Genomic DNA, 20,996 nt, shown 5'->3' with positions numbered 1-20,996 from the left:
GCTCATTAAGCTTTCAAGTTCAAGTAAGGACATTTCAACCCACTCTTTTTTTTTTTTTTTAAGTTCTCCACTGAAAAGCTGCTTTTTTCTCTTTGATGATTGGCCTGGCTTAGGTGGGGGCTTAGGTGAGAACTGAGTATCCCAACAGCCTTCTGTCAGGAGGGATGGAAACAGATGAAGAACATAGGAGACCTTGTAGGACTCGTGATGAGCAGAATGGACTCTCAGTGTTGCCTTTTTTCCTTCTTGAATCTCATCAAATAAGCATGATTTCTACTCAAAAGGGGGGCTCAGCACAGTGCGTGCGGGGTGCTACTATCCCCATTCAAACTGAGTCTTAGCATCAATTACAGGCGTCTCCTGGGGGAGTGACGGGGACTTGTGTGCGTTGAAACGTTCTCAAGCTTATCCATCTTTGCAACTGTTTGTCCATGAAAAATTATATAATCCTGGTCACAACTTCTTTCTCCTTTCCTTTCTTTCTTTCTTTCTTTTTTTTTTTTTTTGGAAGATTTTATTTATTTATTTGAGAGAGAGCAAGAGCATGAGCACGGGGAGGGGCAGAGGGAGAAACAAGACTCCCTGCTGAACAGGGAGCGCCCCATTTGGGGCTTGATCCCAGGACTCTGGGATCATGACTTGAACTGAAGGCAGGCGTTTTACCATCTGAGCCACCCGGGTGCCTCAGCTTCTTTTTTCCTAATACACAGATTTGCATGACCGAGACTCAGTAGGGCAATTATAGAGCTTGTATTGATGCTTCTAAAAAATGTGTTTGAAACTTAATTTAGCATAATTATCTTCCGGGAACTGCTCCCTTCAAGATGCAGTGACTTCTTTCACCCTATCAATCCATGCCTTAAAAAAAAAAAAAAAGATTCCCTCACTTAAATCACAGGCTTCATCTCTTTACCCCTGAATAAATTTATTACGCATTTACTGGAATGATCAATTGATTTAAAAAATACATAAACAAGGGGTTTAAATATGGCCTGCTTGTGTGGTAGAGGAAACAGTGGTCTAGGTCATTGCCTGCCTGTGGGGTTCCATGCTGGATTAGGCTTTGCTTGCATTTGAGAGGATTTAGTAGCTCCCTAATTGCATTTCCTTAATAATCCATTTTTTTGGATTGTCTCTACCGGGCTGTCAGGCTGGGTGGGCTGACTTCTCACAATGAACTGTGCAAAATTCCTGCCTCGAGCCTGCCATTCTAAATGTTTCCTTTGGTAACCCACAGAAGAGGACCTTTTAAATAGCCCACCAAGGACCCCGGTTAGAAATAGTTTATTTTTAAGTCAACTATGCAGACGTAGACGTCCCCCTTTATATTAAGGAGAAGAAAGAGTGAATGACAAGACAAGGAGAATGGCTGAGTGATTTTGCTCCAGGGCCTGCCCTTCCTTCCACCACTGTGGACTTTGCCATGGGGCTAACATTTCCCAACTGGGCTGCATCACCCCTGATGCCCTTCCCGCAAAACAGGACATGATTCAAGTTCCTGAGCCCAGAACCTGGTGTCCCTCACTGCGTAGGTGCAGCGTTTCCCTTTGGCTTATCTCTCAGTAGAGAGATCCCTTTGGCCACGGAGAGTGATCCTCGTATCTCTGACTTCCTTTGTCCTAGGGCGCTCACTCCCTGTCCGTTTCCATCCCCCTAAATCCTAAACCCATCCATCGGGTACCTTTTCCTTCACTAAAATATCCTCCTCACGACAGCCCGAGTTCAGTGCTTCCCTACTCCTCTCCGCGCCCACGGTGGTGACAACCACGCATCCTGGGTCGGAGACGGCAACCGTGATTTCAAGTGCTCTCTTTCTCGTTTCTGGTTTGAAAAGTATTTTGACGGTGCCCAGGGCAAGTAATTCGTCTTCCATAGGGCACTATTCAGGAGATTGTACGTTTTGACTTTCTGTTTATGAGTTCTTGGTGTAGTGACTGCGACTCACCATCTTTCTGGGCCTAATGATGCCTACATGTGGCAGGGGTGTAATATAGCATTTTGAAGGAAGAATGGGAAGGGGGAAGATTAGTCCAAAATTCACATTTTTCAAATGGTTGATGTGTGGGACATCTGGGTGGCTCAGCTGGTAAAGTCTCCAACTCGTAATTTCGGCTCAGGTCATGATCAGGGTCGTGAGATTGAGCCCCGCACAGGGCTCCATGCTCAGCATGGCGTCTGCTTGAGATTCTCTCTCTACCTCTCCCTCTGCCCCATCCCTCCCCATGTGCCTGTGTGCTTTCTCTTTTTCTTCCTCTCTAAAAATAAATAAATTTTTAAAAAAACAAACAACCCAACCATGCTGTATCAGCTGAAAATGAACCATGGGCCTAAATGTAAGAACTGAATCTATAAAATTTTGGAATAAAACACGAGAGTATATCTTTGTGACCTTGGATTAGGCAGCCGTTTCCTGCATGCAATATCAAAAGTACAAGGGGCAAGAGAAAAGATAGATAAAAAAATAAATTTGTAATAATAAAAAAATAAAATTAAGAAAAAAGAAAGAAAAAATAGATAAATTGGACTACATTCAAAGTTAAGAGCTTGTGTCCTGCAAATGATACCATCACCAACCCACAGAATGGGAGAAAATTTGATGAAATTTGTAAATCCTGTGTGTGAGAAGGAACTTGTGTCTAGAATATATAAAGAACTCTTGTAACTCAACAACAAAAGAATAAACGATCTATTAAAAAATAGGCAAAGGTATCTGAATAGATATTTCACAAAAGGAGATATAAAAATGGCCAGTAGGCACAGGGACAGATGTTGAGCATCACTAATCTTTTGGGAAATACAGTTGGGCTCCCGGCATGGAGCCTGCTTCTCCCTCCTCCTGTGTCTCTGCCTCTCTCTCTCTCTCTCTCTCTCTCTCTGTCTATCATAAATAAAACTATACCAAAAAAAACCACCGCACACCCACTGGGATGGCCAAATAAAAGAGGAAGGTAATAGGTGTGTGTGGGGGGGTGTGGGCGATCTGGAACCTTCACGTTCTGCTGGAGGAATGCGAGACGGGACGGCCACTTTGGTAAACAACCTGGTAGTTCCTCAAAGGGCTACACGTTGGGTTATCATAACCCAGCACTTACACATCCAGGAGAAATGGAAGTGTGTATCCTAACAAAAACTTGTTCACAAATGTCTGTGACAACACGATTCACAATGGGCAAATGTCGGGAACAACCCAGCGTCCATCACCCGACGAGCAGCGAGGTAAACACGGCATGTTCACGTAATGTGAAATGATTCAGCCGTAAGAAGGAATCAACTACCGACGCGTAGGACAGCGTGGATGCACCCAAGCCGTTATGCCAAGTGAACGAAGCCAGTCACAGAAGACCACATTTGACGCGGTCCTGTTGCAATTACCCAGAATAAGCAAATCTGTAGACAGAAAGTACCATGCTGGTTGCCTGGGCCCGGGGGTCACGTGTGGGTGGATGGGAGTCAAGGTACCATGTCTGCGGCTCCTCTCAGAGGGGAGCAAAGTCAGAATTAGTTCGCAGAGATGGTTGCACGATCCTGCGAATGTACCAGAAAAATCGGATTCATTTAGTGCCTTTGTAGATGTATAACATCGTGGCGTAACGTGCTGCTATTCCAGAACTATCTTGAAGAGAAGGCCCTGTAGACAGGTTATGTTAATATTCTACTTCCAAAAAGATACAAAGAAAATTTTAAAACAAAAACTAAAACTCATTGATTAATCACGCATACTAACATGAGCACTGGGTGTTATTCTGTATGTTGGCAAATTGAACACCAATAAAAAATAAATTTATTATTTAAAAAAAATCAGGCATCATGACCTTAGACACAGAAAGGCCGTGGAAATGAGGGAAGTTTGAAAGTTTGTTGCTTAAATACTGCCCGCAGAGTCGGCCCCAACGCGTGGAATCCCGAGGCAAGACCTTCTAAGGCTCTTACGGTCTCTTCTTTGCGCCCGTTCCAGGCAGGGGCTCAACCAGCCTGATGCTCCAATGCCCTGAAGGATGCGTAGTGCCCTTGAAACATTCGGAAGGCATCTGTGATGGCGATTTACATTCCATCGCTAGCTTTTTGTTCGTGCAAAATTCTTGTTTGGCTCGGGTTTCACCTTTCCCTACATTCTGCTGAATTTTTCTTGACCTTGGGAGGTGGATTAACGTTAGTCCCTTTGCTGAGAGGCAAGTCTAGAAAGACGTCTTTAAAGATGACACCTGTAACAGGCTTACGGTCCCGGTTAGATGGATCACGGGCTTGGGTTCGGAGAGAGTTGCCACGTTAAAGGAAAGTGCATGCACTTTCGTTCAGGGTACGGGGTCAAACCCAGAAAGTGATCAAGGAAACCACGTGGAACTGAATTAGAAGGGACGCAACGTAGGTAATTTTGTGGTCTTCACCGCCTGTTGCAGCTGTACAAGCCCAGCCAATGAGACGGTGATGTGACCTCTGTTGCCCAGAATCGAGGGATTTCCCGTGAGATTCAGCATGACCTTCCCAACCCCGTGCTCACGGTCTAGCTATCTCCTCCACTCTCCCCCAAACACTCTCTCGGGTCATTTTTAGATTCTGAATTGATGAACTGAGTGACTCGTAGAGCGAGCTGAATTTTGCGATCCTTGTAAAATTTTGCCTTTGATGTTCACGCTGCCGTCCAATAACAGACTTCTTACTGGTTTGATTCCTAACGTCTGGACGGTCTCAGGACGTATCCTTGGTGACCATGTTCTCTGTGTCCTGCCCCTTGCAGGACTATTAGATTGGCTTCTGGAAGAATCAGAACGAACCGGAAACTCTCCATCCCAGCCTCGAGTTTTGAGATTTTTCTTTTTAATCGCAGGTAGACACAGATTTCTTCAGTGCGTATGTTGTGACCTTTGCACGTGGGTAAGAGGTCACCACAGGCTGGATATCGGATGTCATGAAGAGCGGCAGCCTGCACATCCTTCCTTGGTGTCCCAGCAATGGGTTCTTTAAGGAATCTCATCTTTAATCTTCTAAGAATCATCCTAATCTTCTAAGAACTCTGTTCCATTGAATCTATGCCGAGCGCGTCTTTAATTCGTCTTCTCGGAGACTCAAGATGGTCCCCGCATCAGGCGGTGTGCCGATGAACCACATATGTGCACGGCTCTGGTCTTCCTGTGGGTTTTAAGTCTTCAGTGAGCGCACCCGTGAGGGAGCAGCCTGGGGCCCGTGTCGTCTCCCCTTGTTCCCCCGCACCAGCTTCGGGCCAGAACAGCACGCGTGCTCTGTGGGCATTTGTCGCGAATGTGAAGGAACACACGGACGAGCCTTCCTTGAAATAGGTCGCAGTGTGTTTCGGATTGAGAATATGAGTTTAATAGAGACCATTTAATTTCTATCCCATAAGACACATCTATCTTCGCTTGCCTTTAATGTCATTAGCTCTTTCATAATTGAGGCTTATCCCGGACCGTGACTTGCCTTCCTGTGTCTAGTCATCTCTCAGTACATGTACATCAGGCAGGCTGTACATATGTGTTGACTTGATTCATTAATATGAAATGTTGGTGCAAAGGTGGCCAAAAACATAATAATAATAATAATAATAATAATAAAGAAAACTTATCATCTTCGGCAGCTGCCGATGGAAAGATTAAAACTAAAATGACCTGAGTTTATTTAGCAAAAAAGGGGTGTGCTTGGTATATACCACGTGGGTCTCCACGCACGGATTTCCACTTACCAAGTGAGCACCACACATTGTCCCATTGGCTCCTCACCACAGTCCTGGTTGGTGGAAGGTGAGGTTATTAAAATCTCCATTTTGGGAATCCCCATTAAGGGGAAACTGAGGTTACTCAAGTGACTCCCCGGTGGCCCACAGCTAATGAGTGTTGAGTTCAGCTTTTTTTTTTTCTTCAAGATTTTATTTATTTATCCATGAGAGACCCAGAGAGAGAGGCAGAGACACAGGAGAAGCAGGCTCCATGCAGGGACCCCGATGCGGGACTCGATCCTGGGACCCCAGGGTCACGCCCTGGGCCGAGGGCAGACGGTCGACCACCTAGCCCCCCGGGTGCCCCGAGTTTAGCTCTTAAAACCTAGACCACTTATTCCTAATCCACTACACCTTCCTTTTCATTAAGTGTTAAAGGTCTGTTTTCTGGGTACGTGGGTTTTGAGTCGTGCTTTGATAGCACAGGCTCAAGCTGGACTTTCCAAAGCTCTAAGTTTCTGTATAAAATGACGGGTCTACGATGCGAAGGCTGTCCTGGCGTCCTGCAGGCCAGTGTGCGTGCCTCTGGGGGAGCTCTTCGCGTCTGTCCAGGGCTGTCTTTTCTCCTGCAAAAACGGTGGGATGAATACATGACCCGTCTTTACAGGACAGGGTACTTGGAGATGCTGCATATCGCAAGGTTTGTGAATATAAAATATGTTCATCACTTTAGAGCATGTCATCAATAAGCATTTATGGAAAATATTTATATTTTAATTTACATATGAAGACAATAGTTTTTTTTTTCTTCAATAGGGTTTTTAGTAAAATTGCAAGTGGATATCCTTGGCTCTCACTCATAGCCGTATTTTTAAACTTCTCACCTGTCTCCTAACACATGGACAAGAAAGGTCCTCAGTTTAACACAAAATACAAGATAAGCAGGTGCTGGGCATGCCTGCAACGTCAATTCAGTGTAATCCTTTGTTGTTGTGTACTATAAACTGGGTTCGGGACTGAAGCAGTGTTTATACAAAAAAAAAAAATACAGCTGCCTCAGTCTTGAAAGCATTCCAGTTGTTTCAGGACACTTTGGCTTTTTATTTTATAATTTGTGGTTAAACATTTTGACCGATAAAGTGTTTTGTTGCACTTTTAACTGAGGTCCAGCATCATGGCTGTTATTTATTTTTATTTTTTTAAATATTTTATTATTTAATTCATGAGAGACACAGAGAGAGAAAGAGACAGAGACACAGGCAGAGGGAGAAGCAGGGTCTGTGCAGGGAGCCCAACGCGGGACTCGATCCCGGGACCCCAGGGTCACAGCCTGGGCCAGAGGCAGACGCTCAACCCCTGAGCCCCCCAGGGGCCCCCATAGTTGTTTTTTAACAACATCATGCGACAGGAAATATTTCTGCCACACAATTGTACAAGGGGTGAATACGCTGAAGTATTTAAGAGCGTTTAAAGATCTAAATGTGAATAGGAGAGGAATCGGGGCACATCGCCACTAAGCGTACTCATACGAGGAGCCCCTATAAAGGAGGAGTTTTAGTTGATTAATTCTTTAATAGGGTCTTTGTTGTTCTCTCTGCTGGGCTAATTCACAACGAAGCTCGAGGAGACTCTGGTAGCCGTGGCGTTTTATTTCATCGGGAAAACGAGAAGTATTCGAGAGAGTGGTCGATCTAAAATGCTATGCGTGGGGCAGCCTGGGGGGCTCAGCGGTTTAGCGCCGCCTTCAGCCCAGGGCATGACCCTGGGGTCCCGGGATCAAGTCCCATGTCGGGCTCCCTGCAGGGAGCCTGGGTCTCTGCCTCCCTCTCTCTGTGTCTTTCATTGATGAATAAATTAAAGATCTTTAAAAAAATAAAATGCTATGCGTTGAAATAGTAGAGGATAAACGCCGACCGACCGAAGCCGAGGAGCCCCGGTGAAAGCATGTTGAGCTCCAGGCCCCACGCTGGCCTGTTGGCCATGTCACAGCCGAGCCTCGCAGCTGGAGCCGCATCCCTGCCGAGGCTGCAGCTGATGGGCTCGAGGTCCCGGGAGCGGCGGGGCTGGCATGGGAGTCAGCAGCTCGGACTCCGGGGCCAGTGCCCCCGGCCCCTGCCAGCTCTGTACAGTCGGCAGTGCAGGCTGTCGGGGAGGACGTCGGTCCCCACGTGTGGAGCAGGGACATGTTCAGCCTCCGCGGGATGGCGGTGAGCGGCCAAACGACAGGCAGGAAGGCGTTTCCCATACGCCACATGTGTCCTTTTGAAAAAATCTTCTGTATCTTGATGCGTTTTCTGGGCAAGGTCTTTAAGGTCACCTTGAGGGGACAGTCCGGGGCTCTGGGGGATGGGGATACCAGTGAGACTTTTGAGTTATCGATACTGTGCACAGATATGATTTTAAAATCCGGTTAAAAACGACGGTGAAGAACTAGTGGGGAAAAGTAACCTGTCCTAAGCATTCACAGATTGAAAACCTTTACTTTGGAGACATCATCTCTCTGTTTTCAAGCATAAGATACGGGACGTTAACACCGCCCCAGAGAGCAGCTGGTCCAGGCACCTCGTGCTGGGCCTGGTTACACCACCGATCGGGCCTGGGCAGCTTCCTCACGCGTCATCAGCAGGCCCAATCTTCTAAGCTATAGAATGAGGAGAGGACAAGTTGTCTTCTGACTTGAAAAACTAGTGATTCCGAAATAAGTCATAAAGAAGCACTTAAAAAAAAATAATACTAGCCCTTTATCTGATGTGTCATTTGCAAATATCTTCTCCCATCTGTAGGTTGTCTTCTAGTTCTGTTGACTGTTCCTTTGGCTGTGCAGGAGCTTTTTATCTTGATGAAGTCCCAAGAGTTCATTTTTGCTTTTGTTCCCCTCACCTTCATAGATGGATCTTGCAAGAAGCCGCTGTGGCCAAGTTCAAAAAAGGGTGTTGCCTGTATGTTGGCAAATCCGACTCCACTAAAAACATTTACGTATAAAAAAAAAACTTAAAAATTTTAAAAAGGAAGAAAAATAAATAATAAATAAAAATAAAATAGAAAAATACTAAGTCCATTGTTAAAACTAATAAGCCATTAAAAAGATGTAAAAAAAAAAAAAAAGAAATGACAAATACCCACCATTTGCTTCGACGTGGATGGACCTGGAGGGTATTATGCTGAGTGAAATAAGTTAATCGGAGAAGGACAAACATTATATGGTCTCATTTATTTGGGGAATATAACAAATAGTGAAAGGGAATAAAGGGGAAAGGAGTGAAAATATCAGTGAGGGAGACAGAACATGAGAGACTCCTAACTCTGGAAAATGAACAAGGGGCGGTAGAAAGGGAGGTGGGTGGGGGGTTGGGGTGACTGGGTGACAGGCACTGAGGGGGGCACTTGACGGAATAAGCACTGTTTTTTTATGCTATATGTTGGGAAATTGAACTCCATAAAAGATATACCAAAAAATTCTTATGTTTTAATTATTTTGTGATTCTAAAAAAAAAATGAAAAAAAACTAATACGCAAGTTCATGAAAAGACTGCCGTCCTGGCTCTCTGCGGGCAAGACGCACGTGTGTCCTCTCAGGGGCACCTGCTGGGGGCAGCGGGTTGGACTCTCAGCGGAAGTCACGCAGAACAGGCGCTCAGTCACTGCCTGGTGCGGAACCAGTGTCCTGGCCGTCACAGCCCTGGAGCGACGGTTCTCCATTCAGGGAAACAGGATGTGTCAGAGTCAAATGCAAGCCAAATCCAAGACTAATCACTAGACTATGTCAGAGCATCTTTTGTTACTGATTCGTGGAGATCTATCAGGCATAGGTTCTTCAGAATTTTCTATGATCTTGGACTCCATGGTTGATAACCTAAGTTGGCAAACTTACTCTTGTAAAGAGCCAAATAGTGAAAACCATATGCTTTGCAGGCCATATGTTCTCTGTCACAGTAACTGAAGTCCGCTGTCCCCAAACCAGCAGTAGATATTACGGAAATGAGTGTGTGTGGCTGGGCTCCAGTAGAGCTTTATTTACGAAAGCAGGCCCTGGGCCATATTTGGCCCAGGGGTCGTAGTTCGCTGAACTCCAAGTTCTAATAAACTCCCGCCCTAGGTTTGTCCCTGCCCTGCATCCTCTCCTCTCTAACTCCTGAATGTGGGAGCACATGCTTCCAGGCTGCAGCCCCTCGACCTTTGATCGTCCCTTTCTGAATAACCTCGTTTGCAAGTGGAACATTCCACCACATGGTCCCGACGCCAAACATTTTCGTTTTACCGATTGCCTTCCTTGTTTCTCTTCACTCTGAACCATTTCCTGAAGACAAGTAGCTAGTGTTGTTTCTTTTGCATTCCTTTGCTTATATTACCATTTTTACATGATTTCAACCTCCACCCCCAAAATGTTTTGCTCACATATCTTCTCTACCTAGGGAGTTGTGGGGAGCCTTATTTAGGATCCCGAAGACATGACTGGTTAACCTCTCGCTAACCGCAGTCTTCCCTGTCTTAAGTGAAGATCACCCACATTTAACAAGCCACTCTCAACGAGCAAAAGGGTCTGGAGGTAGAATTAGTCTTGGCAAATTATTTGCGAAGGCAGATGTTGGTCTCTGAACTGACTGCATTCCTGGAGAGACCCCTGCCTTGGCCGCGAGAATTGGGAACAGGCCTCGCCTGTGGTAATAGCTGGCTCCGGTCCTAGACGGTTCCCTCCCGACCGCGACCCGGCTCGCAGCCGTGTCCTGTCCCTTGACGTACCTCCCCGTCTCCATCTCTCCTCTCCCGACACTTCGAAGTTCTCAAACTTCACATGCTACGGGCAGACCTGACGCTGGCACTGCCCTCCACTTGGATGCATGAAGGCTCATAGGTTATTGAGATTTACTACGTGCTTTAAATTCACTGCTTTTCCTATTCAGCAGTTTAGCCGTAGCCCCGGATAAAGGTGATTTGTGTGATCCGTCTTGCTTTATGTCTCACTTGACATTCTTTCTGCCTTTTTCATGACAGGTTGCTGAATGCTATAAAGCCAGGACTTGTTAAAAAGATCAATAGATTGCCTACCCCCATTGCGGGATTGGTGAGTATCCAGAATTGAGATTTATTTTCCAATATTCCTTTGCTCTAACCTAAGGGTCATGACAGTGCCATTTATTACGGCTCTCCCCTGCAATATATATTCCACTTGAATGAGGAGGCATTGAATGCATTAGGCTGAGAGGTCACTTAAAAATGAAAGATCGCAGTTATGCCTAAATGGCATCTTAATCTTTGTTTGTATCCTTCCCAGGAGTGATAAGGACCTTCATCCTTAAAAGAGGTGAATTTGTTTTGGGGTGAGAGGCTGATAATTAGGTTGACCCCAGGGGAGGAATGTGATTGTAATTATGGTTTCCTCATTTCAGTTTTTCCACTGCACTCCCCTGGGAGAAGAGGAGGGGAGGGGAGGCGGAGGAAGAGCATATGTCATGATTTACAAGCAGCGTTTCCATCATAAATTGCTGTTTTGAACCTCAAAATCTACTTGTGTTTAAATACCACATTTGTAGACCAACTCTTCTAAAGACCCGATGGACACTCAGGTGATCCTCTGGAGAATTGTTGGAGGAGAGCCCTTGACCTTTCTGGACCCAACCATTGAAACAGACAAAACTCACGTGTTCCCGTGTGGTCAGAAGCAGGATCTTTTAATGCATTGCTGTGTTTCATAATTCTTGGCAACCAATGATTATTTTAGTTGATGTTGCCTTTTATGTAAAAAGGCGGGGGGAGTTGAAAGATCAACGAGACAAACATACCTTAGTTCTGGAAGGAACATGCATACATACACACGTGCACAAAAAGCTGAGGATGGCTGTGGTCTAAAGACTGTTTCCATCGTGGCCTCCTTCTCTGCGTGTGGTTTTGCAGAAAACAATTAGAAAAATGTCAGGAATTTAGACAGGCTCCTGCATAGACCTTACTGAGTGTTGTCAAAAAGGTTCTTAGCCCTGTCAGGATGACTAATTGAAATTAGAGGTACCCTCCCCCCTCGAAAAAAATCGTGTTTGAGAACTGTGAGGGTCATGGGAATAAGGTACATGGTTTCAGCAAGTTGAACAAAGTAGGTTTGTTTTTAATCGTACGAACTGATATTTCTGTGGACCCATTTTATTTCCCATACTACTTAGTAGTGAGCTGGTAATTACTTAGTAAAAATCCTTCTAATTTTGTGAGCCAGGTAAGATAACAGGTGGATAGATAGATGGGTTTGGAAGGAATAGATTTGAATGACTTTATAAAACAAATAATCTCTGTATCTGTATTATATATTATGTATAGTAATGGGTATGTATATTATTTACATTTTTTATTAAGGTTGTTTCTTCCAAATGTTAGAATCATAGTCTTAAGGATGTTACACATATCCATTTGGCCTCAAGTCTGTGGCATCTCCTGACCTTGGAACTGTGGGATTTCGTCCGTGTAACAGAAGCAAGTAGCCCGGAGTCCAGAAAGTTAAGGAGAAAAGGGTTTTGTGACTGATTCAAACGTGAATTATAAATAATTTTAGAAAAATTACAGGTTTAAGACATGGGCATTGATCTTTACAGTATTTCTTATCATGATCAAAGTGTTATTCTTTACGTAGCGCAGAAATTTGATTCAAGAAAATAAGGGGCCCTGGTTGCTTTCCTCCCATTTATATCCTTGACTTTTATTTTTCCTCTTGCCCTTTTCATTTGAATTTCCTTTCTACTTTGTCCTTTCTGTGATTTTTCCTCTTTCTTGCCTTTTTCCAAGTGACACGTCCTCGCTTACCTTCGTTCCTTATCACTTATATCTTCTTTACCAGTTTGTTATTGTGGTACTGTCATTTGTAATAAGAAAAGTATATTTGGTCTTGTCCCTTTCTAGCACAGAGCTCCTAAAGCCCTTGAAATTTCCTAAGCATTAGGAGCCACGGGAACATCTTTGTAATAATACTTGGTCTTTTATCACTGGTTCCTGAAATAGCTTGGGTTCAGGGAAGTTTGAAGGGGTGTCTTGTTATTCATTACAAGCCCTTTTCAACTACACCTGGCTTTATGTTAATGAGGTAAGCACCTCATTATTGGGGCTTGGGAAGCCCCAGGGTGGGGGGTGTTGGTTGTCAGGGGAACCAACCAGGTGATCAGAGGGTTGGAACTTCCAGCTCCACCCCCAAACTTCAGGGAAGGGAGAGGGCTGGAAATGGAGTTCAGTCACCAGTGGCCAATGAAGCCTCCATAAAAACCCAGAAAAGGGGGTTCTGGAGGGCTTCCAGGGTGGTGAACCCACGGAGATTTGGGGAGAGTGGCAGTCCCAGAACGTATGGAGGTTCTCTGCCCTTTCCCACATACCTTGTCCTGTGTATTTTTTCACGTGGCGATTCACCCGTGTCCTTTATGGTAAACTGGTAAATATAAGTCCACGTTTCTCTGAGTTCTGCGAGCCAATCTGACAAATTAATCAAGCCCAAGTAGGGGGTCATGGGAGCCTCGGATTTCCAGCCCACTGATCAGAAGCACAGCTGGCAGCCTGGCTTTGGGATTCCGACCTGAAGTCAGGAAGGGAGCAAGTCTCATGGGACTGAGCCCTGAACCTGCGGAATCCAACACTATCTCCAGGTATATGGGGTCAGAATTGAGTTAATTGCATGACGGTGTTGAAAACACACACGATAGAGTTATCCTGAGTCCCCCTGGAAAGACTTACTGAAGGGTAGTTAATTGCTACCTGTTTGTTAGTGATTCCTGAACCTGCACATCTTGTCAAATGCTTTTCCTCTCCTACAGTCACCTTCAAAACAACATTGCCAAAACCGAGTACAGTAGTCAGGGACCTGGTAAGAAACCAAGCTGTCACCCTCTCTCCTGCATCCCCTCGTCCTGTTGCTGTCCTTCTAGATTCTCTCTTCCTCCGCTCATGTTCTTGTCTGACTCCGTGACTCCAGCTCTTCATAGCCCTGACCCAAATCATCATCCCTCACCACATTTTTTTCTCCTGAACTCTGACCTCTTGTTCTGTTTATTGGACAGCTCCACCTCGGTGTCCTACCAGCACCACAACTTAACATTCAAATTAGACCTAAATGACCACTTGCACCCACCAATTTCCCAGTGCCAGTAAAGGCCTCATGGACATGCAGTCGCCCCCGTTCAGCCCTCAGAGGATTTGGCAGCTTTCCCCAGTCTGCTCGTCTGCATCTGCTTGGCCACTAGCCAAGGCCTCGAGGAGGCTTCATCCCTTTCCTGCATTATTACCGTCAACCCACAGTTCCTCCAACAGTATTCACTCTAACGCACAGTGCCTTTGCTCATGACACGTCTTGTGAATATGACGCTTTCCCCCTGGATTCTCAACACGATCCTATTTGTTTATCAAGATCTAGTGGGAACCCACTTCCTTTGTAAAGCCTTTACCATTTACGGTGCCTGTGACCTTTTATTGTAGAACACAGTTAGCATTTCTTAGTTTAGGAAAAATGACCAGTAGAGAGGTAAAAGATAGCCCTGTTGAAGTATGCTTCAGTGAGTAAGATTTTGAATAACCGTTAGTAGCAGTTTGAAATAGAAGGTGGGCCCACGGTTTAGTATTCATGTTAAGACATTGTAGCTTTAGTTTATTGGCCATGATCAGAGTCACCAACATGCATAATGGGTACAAACAACGTAAAATACTGTGTCCTAATGATGCTGTAAGAAGTCACAGCATCACCTGGATAGAAAGTCTGCCAAAGTAATTGGCCTGAATCCAACTCTGAGGAACAATCGATTAGACAAGTCCAATATGAGGAGACATACCGTGAAGACACCTACCCTTCTCAAAAGGCTAGAAAAATGGTCACAGAGGAAAGATGACCTAGGAGCCAGGCCAAAGGACGTGTGATCCTTGGTTGAGAAGCAGCTATGATAGACATTATTGGGACAATTGGAGGATTTTGAGTGTAGATTGAATATTAGATAAGATATTCTCTCCGTCTTGAACTTCCTGCATGTGGTAACTCTATTGTCAGAGACAGTCGTGCACGCAGGGGAGCACTCTGGATGTTAGGAGGTGCTTAAGCTGACGTATTCAGGGATGAAGTGTCGTAATGTGTATGCTAGTCTTCAAATTGTTCAGCAAGAAGAAATTTGTGTATATACTGTATAATTTTATATAAGAGAGAGCGAGAGAGAGAGCGAAAGGGAGGGAAGTTGGGAAATGTGGCAAAATGTTGGCTCTGGAGAAAGGAGATACAGTTTTCATGGTACCCTTCTTGCAGTTGCAAGAAGGGCTTGGAGGGCTTGAAAACTTGCAATATAAAGAGTTGGGGATGAAAAGACATTAGTTCTCTTGTCTCTTCCTGAGGGGTCGGGGTGGGAACCGCGTGTAAGCAGTGGACTTGGAGATGGCGAGGCCCCCGCGGGTTGCAGAGCCGCAGTCTCCTACGCGCGTGTGTCCGCCGCATGGCATCTTCTTCCTCTCTCGTTATGACGTCGGGAAAGGGCAGACCGAGCCCCCGCGCGCACCTACACACTTGCAGGCTGGTTCGAACTCGGTCGGGGGGCTGACAGCTCACTGACCACCGAGGGCTCCAGAAGTCCTCAGTGGCCGGGCCTGTGGAGACCCGGGAAGTGTGGCTGGAGGGGTTTTGAGGCCTGGAAGCCATGCCTCGGTGTCTTAATGGCCTGGTGTTGAGAAGAATCCATTAAGGTGGCCCAGCTGCTCGACTTGAAGATAAATGAAGAAGTGTGTTTTCACATAGCAATCCCAAATTATAAACACGTGCACATTCACAGCGGCATGAATAGGTGTGTTCTAGCCTCCGAGTGGAGCTGTGGTTACCAAGCATTCAGGGGTGAAGGTGTTAAAACAAAGTAGTTGAAAATGATTTCCTGGCAGGAATGCAGCGACCCTGGATCCGGGTCTGGGTTTCTTCGGTAACGATTGCTGACATATGAAGCCGAGGGGTGACCGCCTACAGATGCTTGCATTCTTTTTTAGGTGTTAGTGATACTGCTGGCTCTTGCCAGTGAGAAAGATCTCGAATTTAGGGCTTGGCATACCAGAGACTTCTAAAAATGCTGCCCTTTAGTCTGCCAGCTTGTCAGGATTGCACAACGAGCCACATCCTGAAATGCAATTTAATGGTCATTAGAGATTGTGCTAAATTCTCTTTCATCCCAGAAATAGACGTTGTGTGAGAGACACAAATGTACGAAATCCTCGCTAACAATAGGAATTTGTGGATTAAGCCTTCTCTTGCCCAGATTTTAATTGTAACAGCCATTGTGTGTGCATGTACGTGTCCGGACACGCACACGCACATGTGTGAAGTATAACTGGCAAGAGATGATATTTGGGGATTCAGCCCTTGGGTGCTGAGCCTTTCTAGAGCCGTCGTGACATACTTGCTTGATCTTGCATGTGAATCCATGAGGATGAAAGTGATCCGAGAAAAAGAGAATTTTACAGCTGGAGGAGGGGCGTCTTGGGGATATTTGTTTTACAGACGAGGACATGCGGGTCTATAGAGGGGAGCTCTCTGCCCAAGGTCACACAAAGAATAAATGCTGAGATGGGGGCAGGGCTCGGGCCGCCCTCCTCCTCGGTTGTGTCACTCATCAATGCTTCCGGTTGGAAATGGGACACGTGTAAATGACAGGTTATTTTCCCTCTTACGAGAAAGAGTGGAAAGCAAAGACTTGCTTTTTAGGTTCATTTCTGTCCCCATCCCCACCCCCGTTCTGGGCCACTCTACCTTCAAAATCTCTTCCCAAGCTCTGAAGGGCTTCACTTCGTGGAGCGTCTCTTTGCCTGATGGATGCTGGAAATTTGCCGGTGGCCGGAGCTCAGTAGGAGATAGCAGGAATGAGGCCAGTAGAATTATCTCGCACCCACCCAGACAACCCACTCACTCACCCTTATTCTTTTGAAAGAGGATGTATTCTCCTTTAGTCAAAAGATAAAGATTTCAGATACAGCTGGAGCTGAGCTTCCTGAAGTGGATAAAAATGCGAGTTTCCATAAACCCTGTGGACTTTAGGAAGCTTTCAAAGCGTATCTGCTTTATTTTATGGGACTGATACCGGGACAGTTGGCGTTTCATCACTCGAGGGAGGTCAGAGCAGGGGAAGAGATGAAAGAAGCCAGTAGAGATCTCCGCATTACGAGAAGATTAAAAATTTTGCTCTGGACAAAAGGTAAACATACGAAGCTGTTGAAAACCGAGTAGCAGTCGAGAAAAGCCCTTACGCAAACTTAATGATTTCAGCAAGATGACGACACTGTAAATTTGAGTCGCAGGTGTGTTGGGTGTCTGCCTGCCAAGGCCTGGTTCCCTGCAGATCCTACCTGGAGCCTGACTCTTGTCGGCCGTAGCTCATCCCCAGCGGCGTCTGATGTTTCGGCCTTATATCCTATGGTTCCTTTAGAACTTCTCGAGCATTCCCCTTCCCTTCACAGGCTGGCTTACAGGGGTCCTCAGAAGAAGCCGGTCCACGTTCTGTTCTCTGCCTCTGTTTCTCTTCCAGTTGAAGTTAACATTTTAGGCCAGGACGGAGGCAGAGCAGACCAAGCGGGAGGCCAGAGGTGTAAAGGTGTAGTGATACCACCCCACGGGGAGTACCTGCATGACAGGTACAGTGGCGGGTTCTCCTTAGTCTCGACGATTGCCCTGCAATATAGTCATTGCCGTATCTTTAAATATCCCAGGAAATAAAGGTGCAACGTTACCAGTAAGTTACCAGCTTTCCAGTAAATAAGAGACGGAGTTGAGATTTGTGCCCCGGTTTGCCCCAACTGGAGACCGTGCCTTTTCTACTGGGTTGCTCTGTGTCCTTTAGGCCTTGCCCCATGTCACTGAACCCCAACACCCCTGAGTCGCTGTTTTTGGACACGTCTACGGCTAAGGAGATCTCATGTGTTGCATCCCTCTCACTGAAGATTTACTGACTTTGCCAGGTTGTGGCGGGGGCCCGTTCCAAATATGGCTCTTCTAGTGTCAATCCCATGAAGTCAAGCTCCTGGCAGGGCGGGGGTGGGGTGGGGTGGGGCACACCTCAAGTCTCATAGTGAAGTGCCAGTTCAGCAAATGATGAAATAACAGACTAGAAATCTTTCCTGAAGTCTTTGGGAAGAATATCATAGAGTGATTCCATTTATATCATGTGGCAGAACTTTCTAGAATGCCCTCCTCTCTTTCTCTCTGTTTTCCCCTCTTTACCGTGGGCAGGAGGTATTTTCACGGAGATAAATGAATAGACCTTGTGAGGAATCTCAGCCAGGATGGAGTTTCACGACACCCTTTCCTTTATCCTCATCCCTGGCACGTCGGTCATGTTCTACAACACGCAGAAGGAATGCACAATTTGCTGCTTTTGCCGAGCCGAAGTAGGGATGGTGGTTAGCATTTTTGCAGGTTTGGGCACAACGGAGCACAGGCTGCCGGGGAAAACAACAACAAAACACGCACGGCCTCTGGTACCCAACCCTGCCTTCGGTCAAGTGGTAGAAGGTGAACCTAGGGGCTGCTCGGTTTATTTGACGGCCCCCAAGTCAGTGTGGCTTGTGCGCTGCTGGTTGTAGCAGCCTCCACAGGTAGCTTCTAAAAGTACAGATTGTTTCGTGCCCCTTATCTTCGCAAATAACTTTCTACGGCCGCCCATTGCATATGGGACATAATCCAAGTCCCACAGAAGGGCGTTTGCGGCTTTCCCTGAGCTAAGGTGGCATTCCAGGTTTATTTTCCATTGAATACATCACTCTGACGAACCAGGATGACAGCGCACGGGTGACCTGAACCAAGAGACTTGGCCACGTAGTGAATACCAGGTGACAGTGTGACCATTGATGAGAGCCATTCTCCAGTGAGTTGGACAGAATGAAAGGGAAATCGGATCCTACTGACGTGCTTGGATCAGACCAATGGGTTAGTCCCCATGTACACCTATTTTGAGTTCTTGGGAAGACCTAATAGTAGCTTTTTTTGGTTCTTCCCATCCATCCTATGATTATCCACTTTCTGATTTTCTTATTTGGTGAGTGTGCTAAATACCCATTACTGGGTGACAAGTTCCCCCCAAGACTTAGTGACTTAAACCACTCATTGTCTCATCTTCCTGTGGGTCAAGACTCTGGGCGTGGCTTAGGGCAGACCCTGGTTCAGCACCTCTCAGAAGGCTACACTCAAGGAGTTGGCCAATGTCATGCCAAGACTTGACTAGGGAAGGTTCTGCTTCCAAGCTCACTTACGCGGATATTGGCAGGATTCAGTTCCTTGCAGGATGTTGGCCAAAGCCATCTTCAGTTCCTTGCCTTGTGGGCCTGCTCACATAAAACAGCTCACAAAGTGGCAGCTCGTTTCATCAGAGGGAACAAGGAAAAAGAACCAAAGAGAGAGAGAGAACAAACAAGATGGAAGTCACAGTCCTTTGTAGCCAAATCTCGGAAGTGACATTTCATCACTTCTACCATAGGCTATTCATTGAAAGCAAATCACACACACACACACACACACACACACAAACAAACACACAAAAAAAAACAAGATAAACTAAAAGCAAGTCGCTAGCGCAGCGCACGCTCAGGGTAGATCACACAAGGACACGTTCGCAGGAGGAAGGGTCGCTGGGCGCTATTCAGATGCTGCCTCCGCAGTGAGTGAGATGGTTACGTTAATCTATTGAGAAATCGGGGCATAGATTTCCGGTTTTCCTGATAATGCATCTCCTATAGGACTTTAAAGATAACACAGTTTCCCTCGGACCCCCCTCTTGCCTGCCATTTAAGGCCTGTCTTCCGGTTTTCCTTTGCACGTATGCGCCAAAGAGCGATGGTTTGCTCTCTCTTGCTTTCCAACTGAAAATCTACTCGTGACTCAAGACGTAATTCCTGCCTGTCAGGAGCTCACCTCCTGGGAGACAGATGCACAAACAAGGTCTAATAAAGGTAGGGGGTGCGGTGTTAATGAAATAGAACATGCGAGGATGAGCAAGGGGAAAGATATCTGAGATGAAGAGCTTTGGGAGTTGTGGGATCTGAGCTGGGAGTGAGGAGCACCAGAGTTGGAGGAAGGACATTCTCACCTCGGGGGTTGGAACGAGAAAGATTCGGGGCCACGAGAGCCAGGGTCTTGTCTGGGGGTGGCTGGTATTTGCACGTGGCCTGTGCATCAGAGCCACTGATCACAAAGGAGTCCCGTGTTCCAGACAACTGTGCTGGCGTCGTGAGGAGCAAGCTGTGGAGAGAGGCAGCGGCGGGGTCAGGGGTGGACGTCGAGATGGCGAGCACCTAGATCTTGGTAGAGGCGGCGGGAGTGGCGGGGAGGAGGCAGGATTTATGTTTCTGTGTTTCTCCCTAAATGTAATGTCCCTGAGACATTTTGTGCAGGATGACTGATTGGAGAAAAGCTACCGGGTGAGTTACGGCACCGCGCGGGGACGGCGGCGAGGGAAGAAGCGTCTTTATCTCAGAGGTTAAAAAAAAAAACGTGCCTTGTAGAGCTGATGAAATACGGTAAGCGATCTGGGGAGGACGGCATCGGCGTCTGGGACGCAGACGACCCGGAGGATAATGGTGCCGTTGATGCGAGTCGCGGGGGCCGCGGCTGGGAGGTGGGTTCCAGGAGCCCAGATGATCCGCTCCTGGCCATCCCGAGTCGGCCGTGTCTAGGAGGCCCTCACTCCGCGCAGAGGGCTGGCACACAGCTGGAAATAGCGGGATTGGAACTCAAGGAGAAAGTCATAAAACACTGCACGGGGTTGGTGCGCGGCTGGTTGTGAGGTTAGGTCCTGATGCTTAAGCGCATACGAAGACGAATCACGGCTTTCTCCGAAGCCGCGAGCTGTGAGGCCTTCCCCCGCGGTGGAGCCTCGCCCCCGAGTGTGGGCCGTGTGCAGGATGCGGGAGGAGCAGGTGCGGCAGTTGGCTTGTGACCACCGGGCCCGCACGCGGCGCCTGGACAATCGGCGGCTGGGCCAGCCCCACATCCTGCCCCCCGGACCCCAGGACGAGGAGGGCGGCCGTGTCCATCAGCACGGCAGGAGGTGTGTGCCCAGGAGGCCAGGGCCCCACGGTGGTGGGTGGCGGGCACCCTGCCATCTGCCCCGCTCCTCGCAGCTCCCCGGGCCGGGGCTACCGTCCACCATGGGCGCAGGCACGGCCGCTTCTGAGCCCTGGGGTCCTGACCTCTGTGCAGCGGGAGGCCCTGCTCAGCCCACGCCGTGGGAGGCCGGCCGGGCGCTTGCGATCCCGTCTCGCGTGTCCTGGGTGCCTCGGCCTGCCCGCCAAAGCCTCCTGTGCACCACAGGCTATTTTTCCAAGCTGGTTTCCAGGATTATTTGGTGTCCGTGCCGAGGTTATA

At 47.1% G+C, this 20,996-nt stretch overlaps 1 protein-coding gene across 8 annotated transcripts in view; it reads left to right on the top strand.

The window, feature by feature from the left end:
- Window positions 1-20,996, top strand: part of LIMCH1 (LIM and calponin homology domains 1) — a 293,512-nt gene that overhangs the window by 129,029 nt on the left and 143,487 nt on the right. For all 8 annotated transcript variants that reach the window (XM_055340230.1, XM_055340206.1, XM_055340216.1 and 5 more), the window contains exon 3: window positions 10,661-10,730. In XM_055340230.1, coding sequence (XP_055196205.1) covers window positions 10,661-10,730 — 70 coding nt within the window. The remainder of the gene's footprint in view (window positions 1-10,660; window positions 10,731-20,996) is intronic.

The sequence above is a fragment of the Nyctereutes procyonoides genome, unplaced genomic scaffold, assembly GCF_905146905.1.
Source record: "Nyctereutes procyonoides isolate TBG_1078 unplaced genomic scaffold, NYPRO_anot_genome, whole genome shotgun sequence".
NCBI classification, from domain to species: domain Eukaryota; kingdom Metazoa; phylum Chordata; class Mammalia; order Carnivora; family Canidae; genus Nyctereutes; species Nyctereutes procyonoides.
The sequence above is the reverse complement of the archived record's forward strand: the minus strand, read 5'-3'. Positions and strand labels throughout refer to the sequence as shown.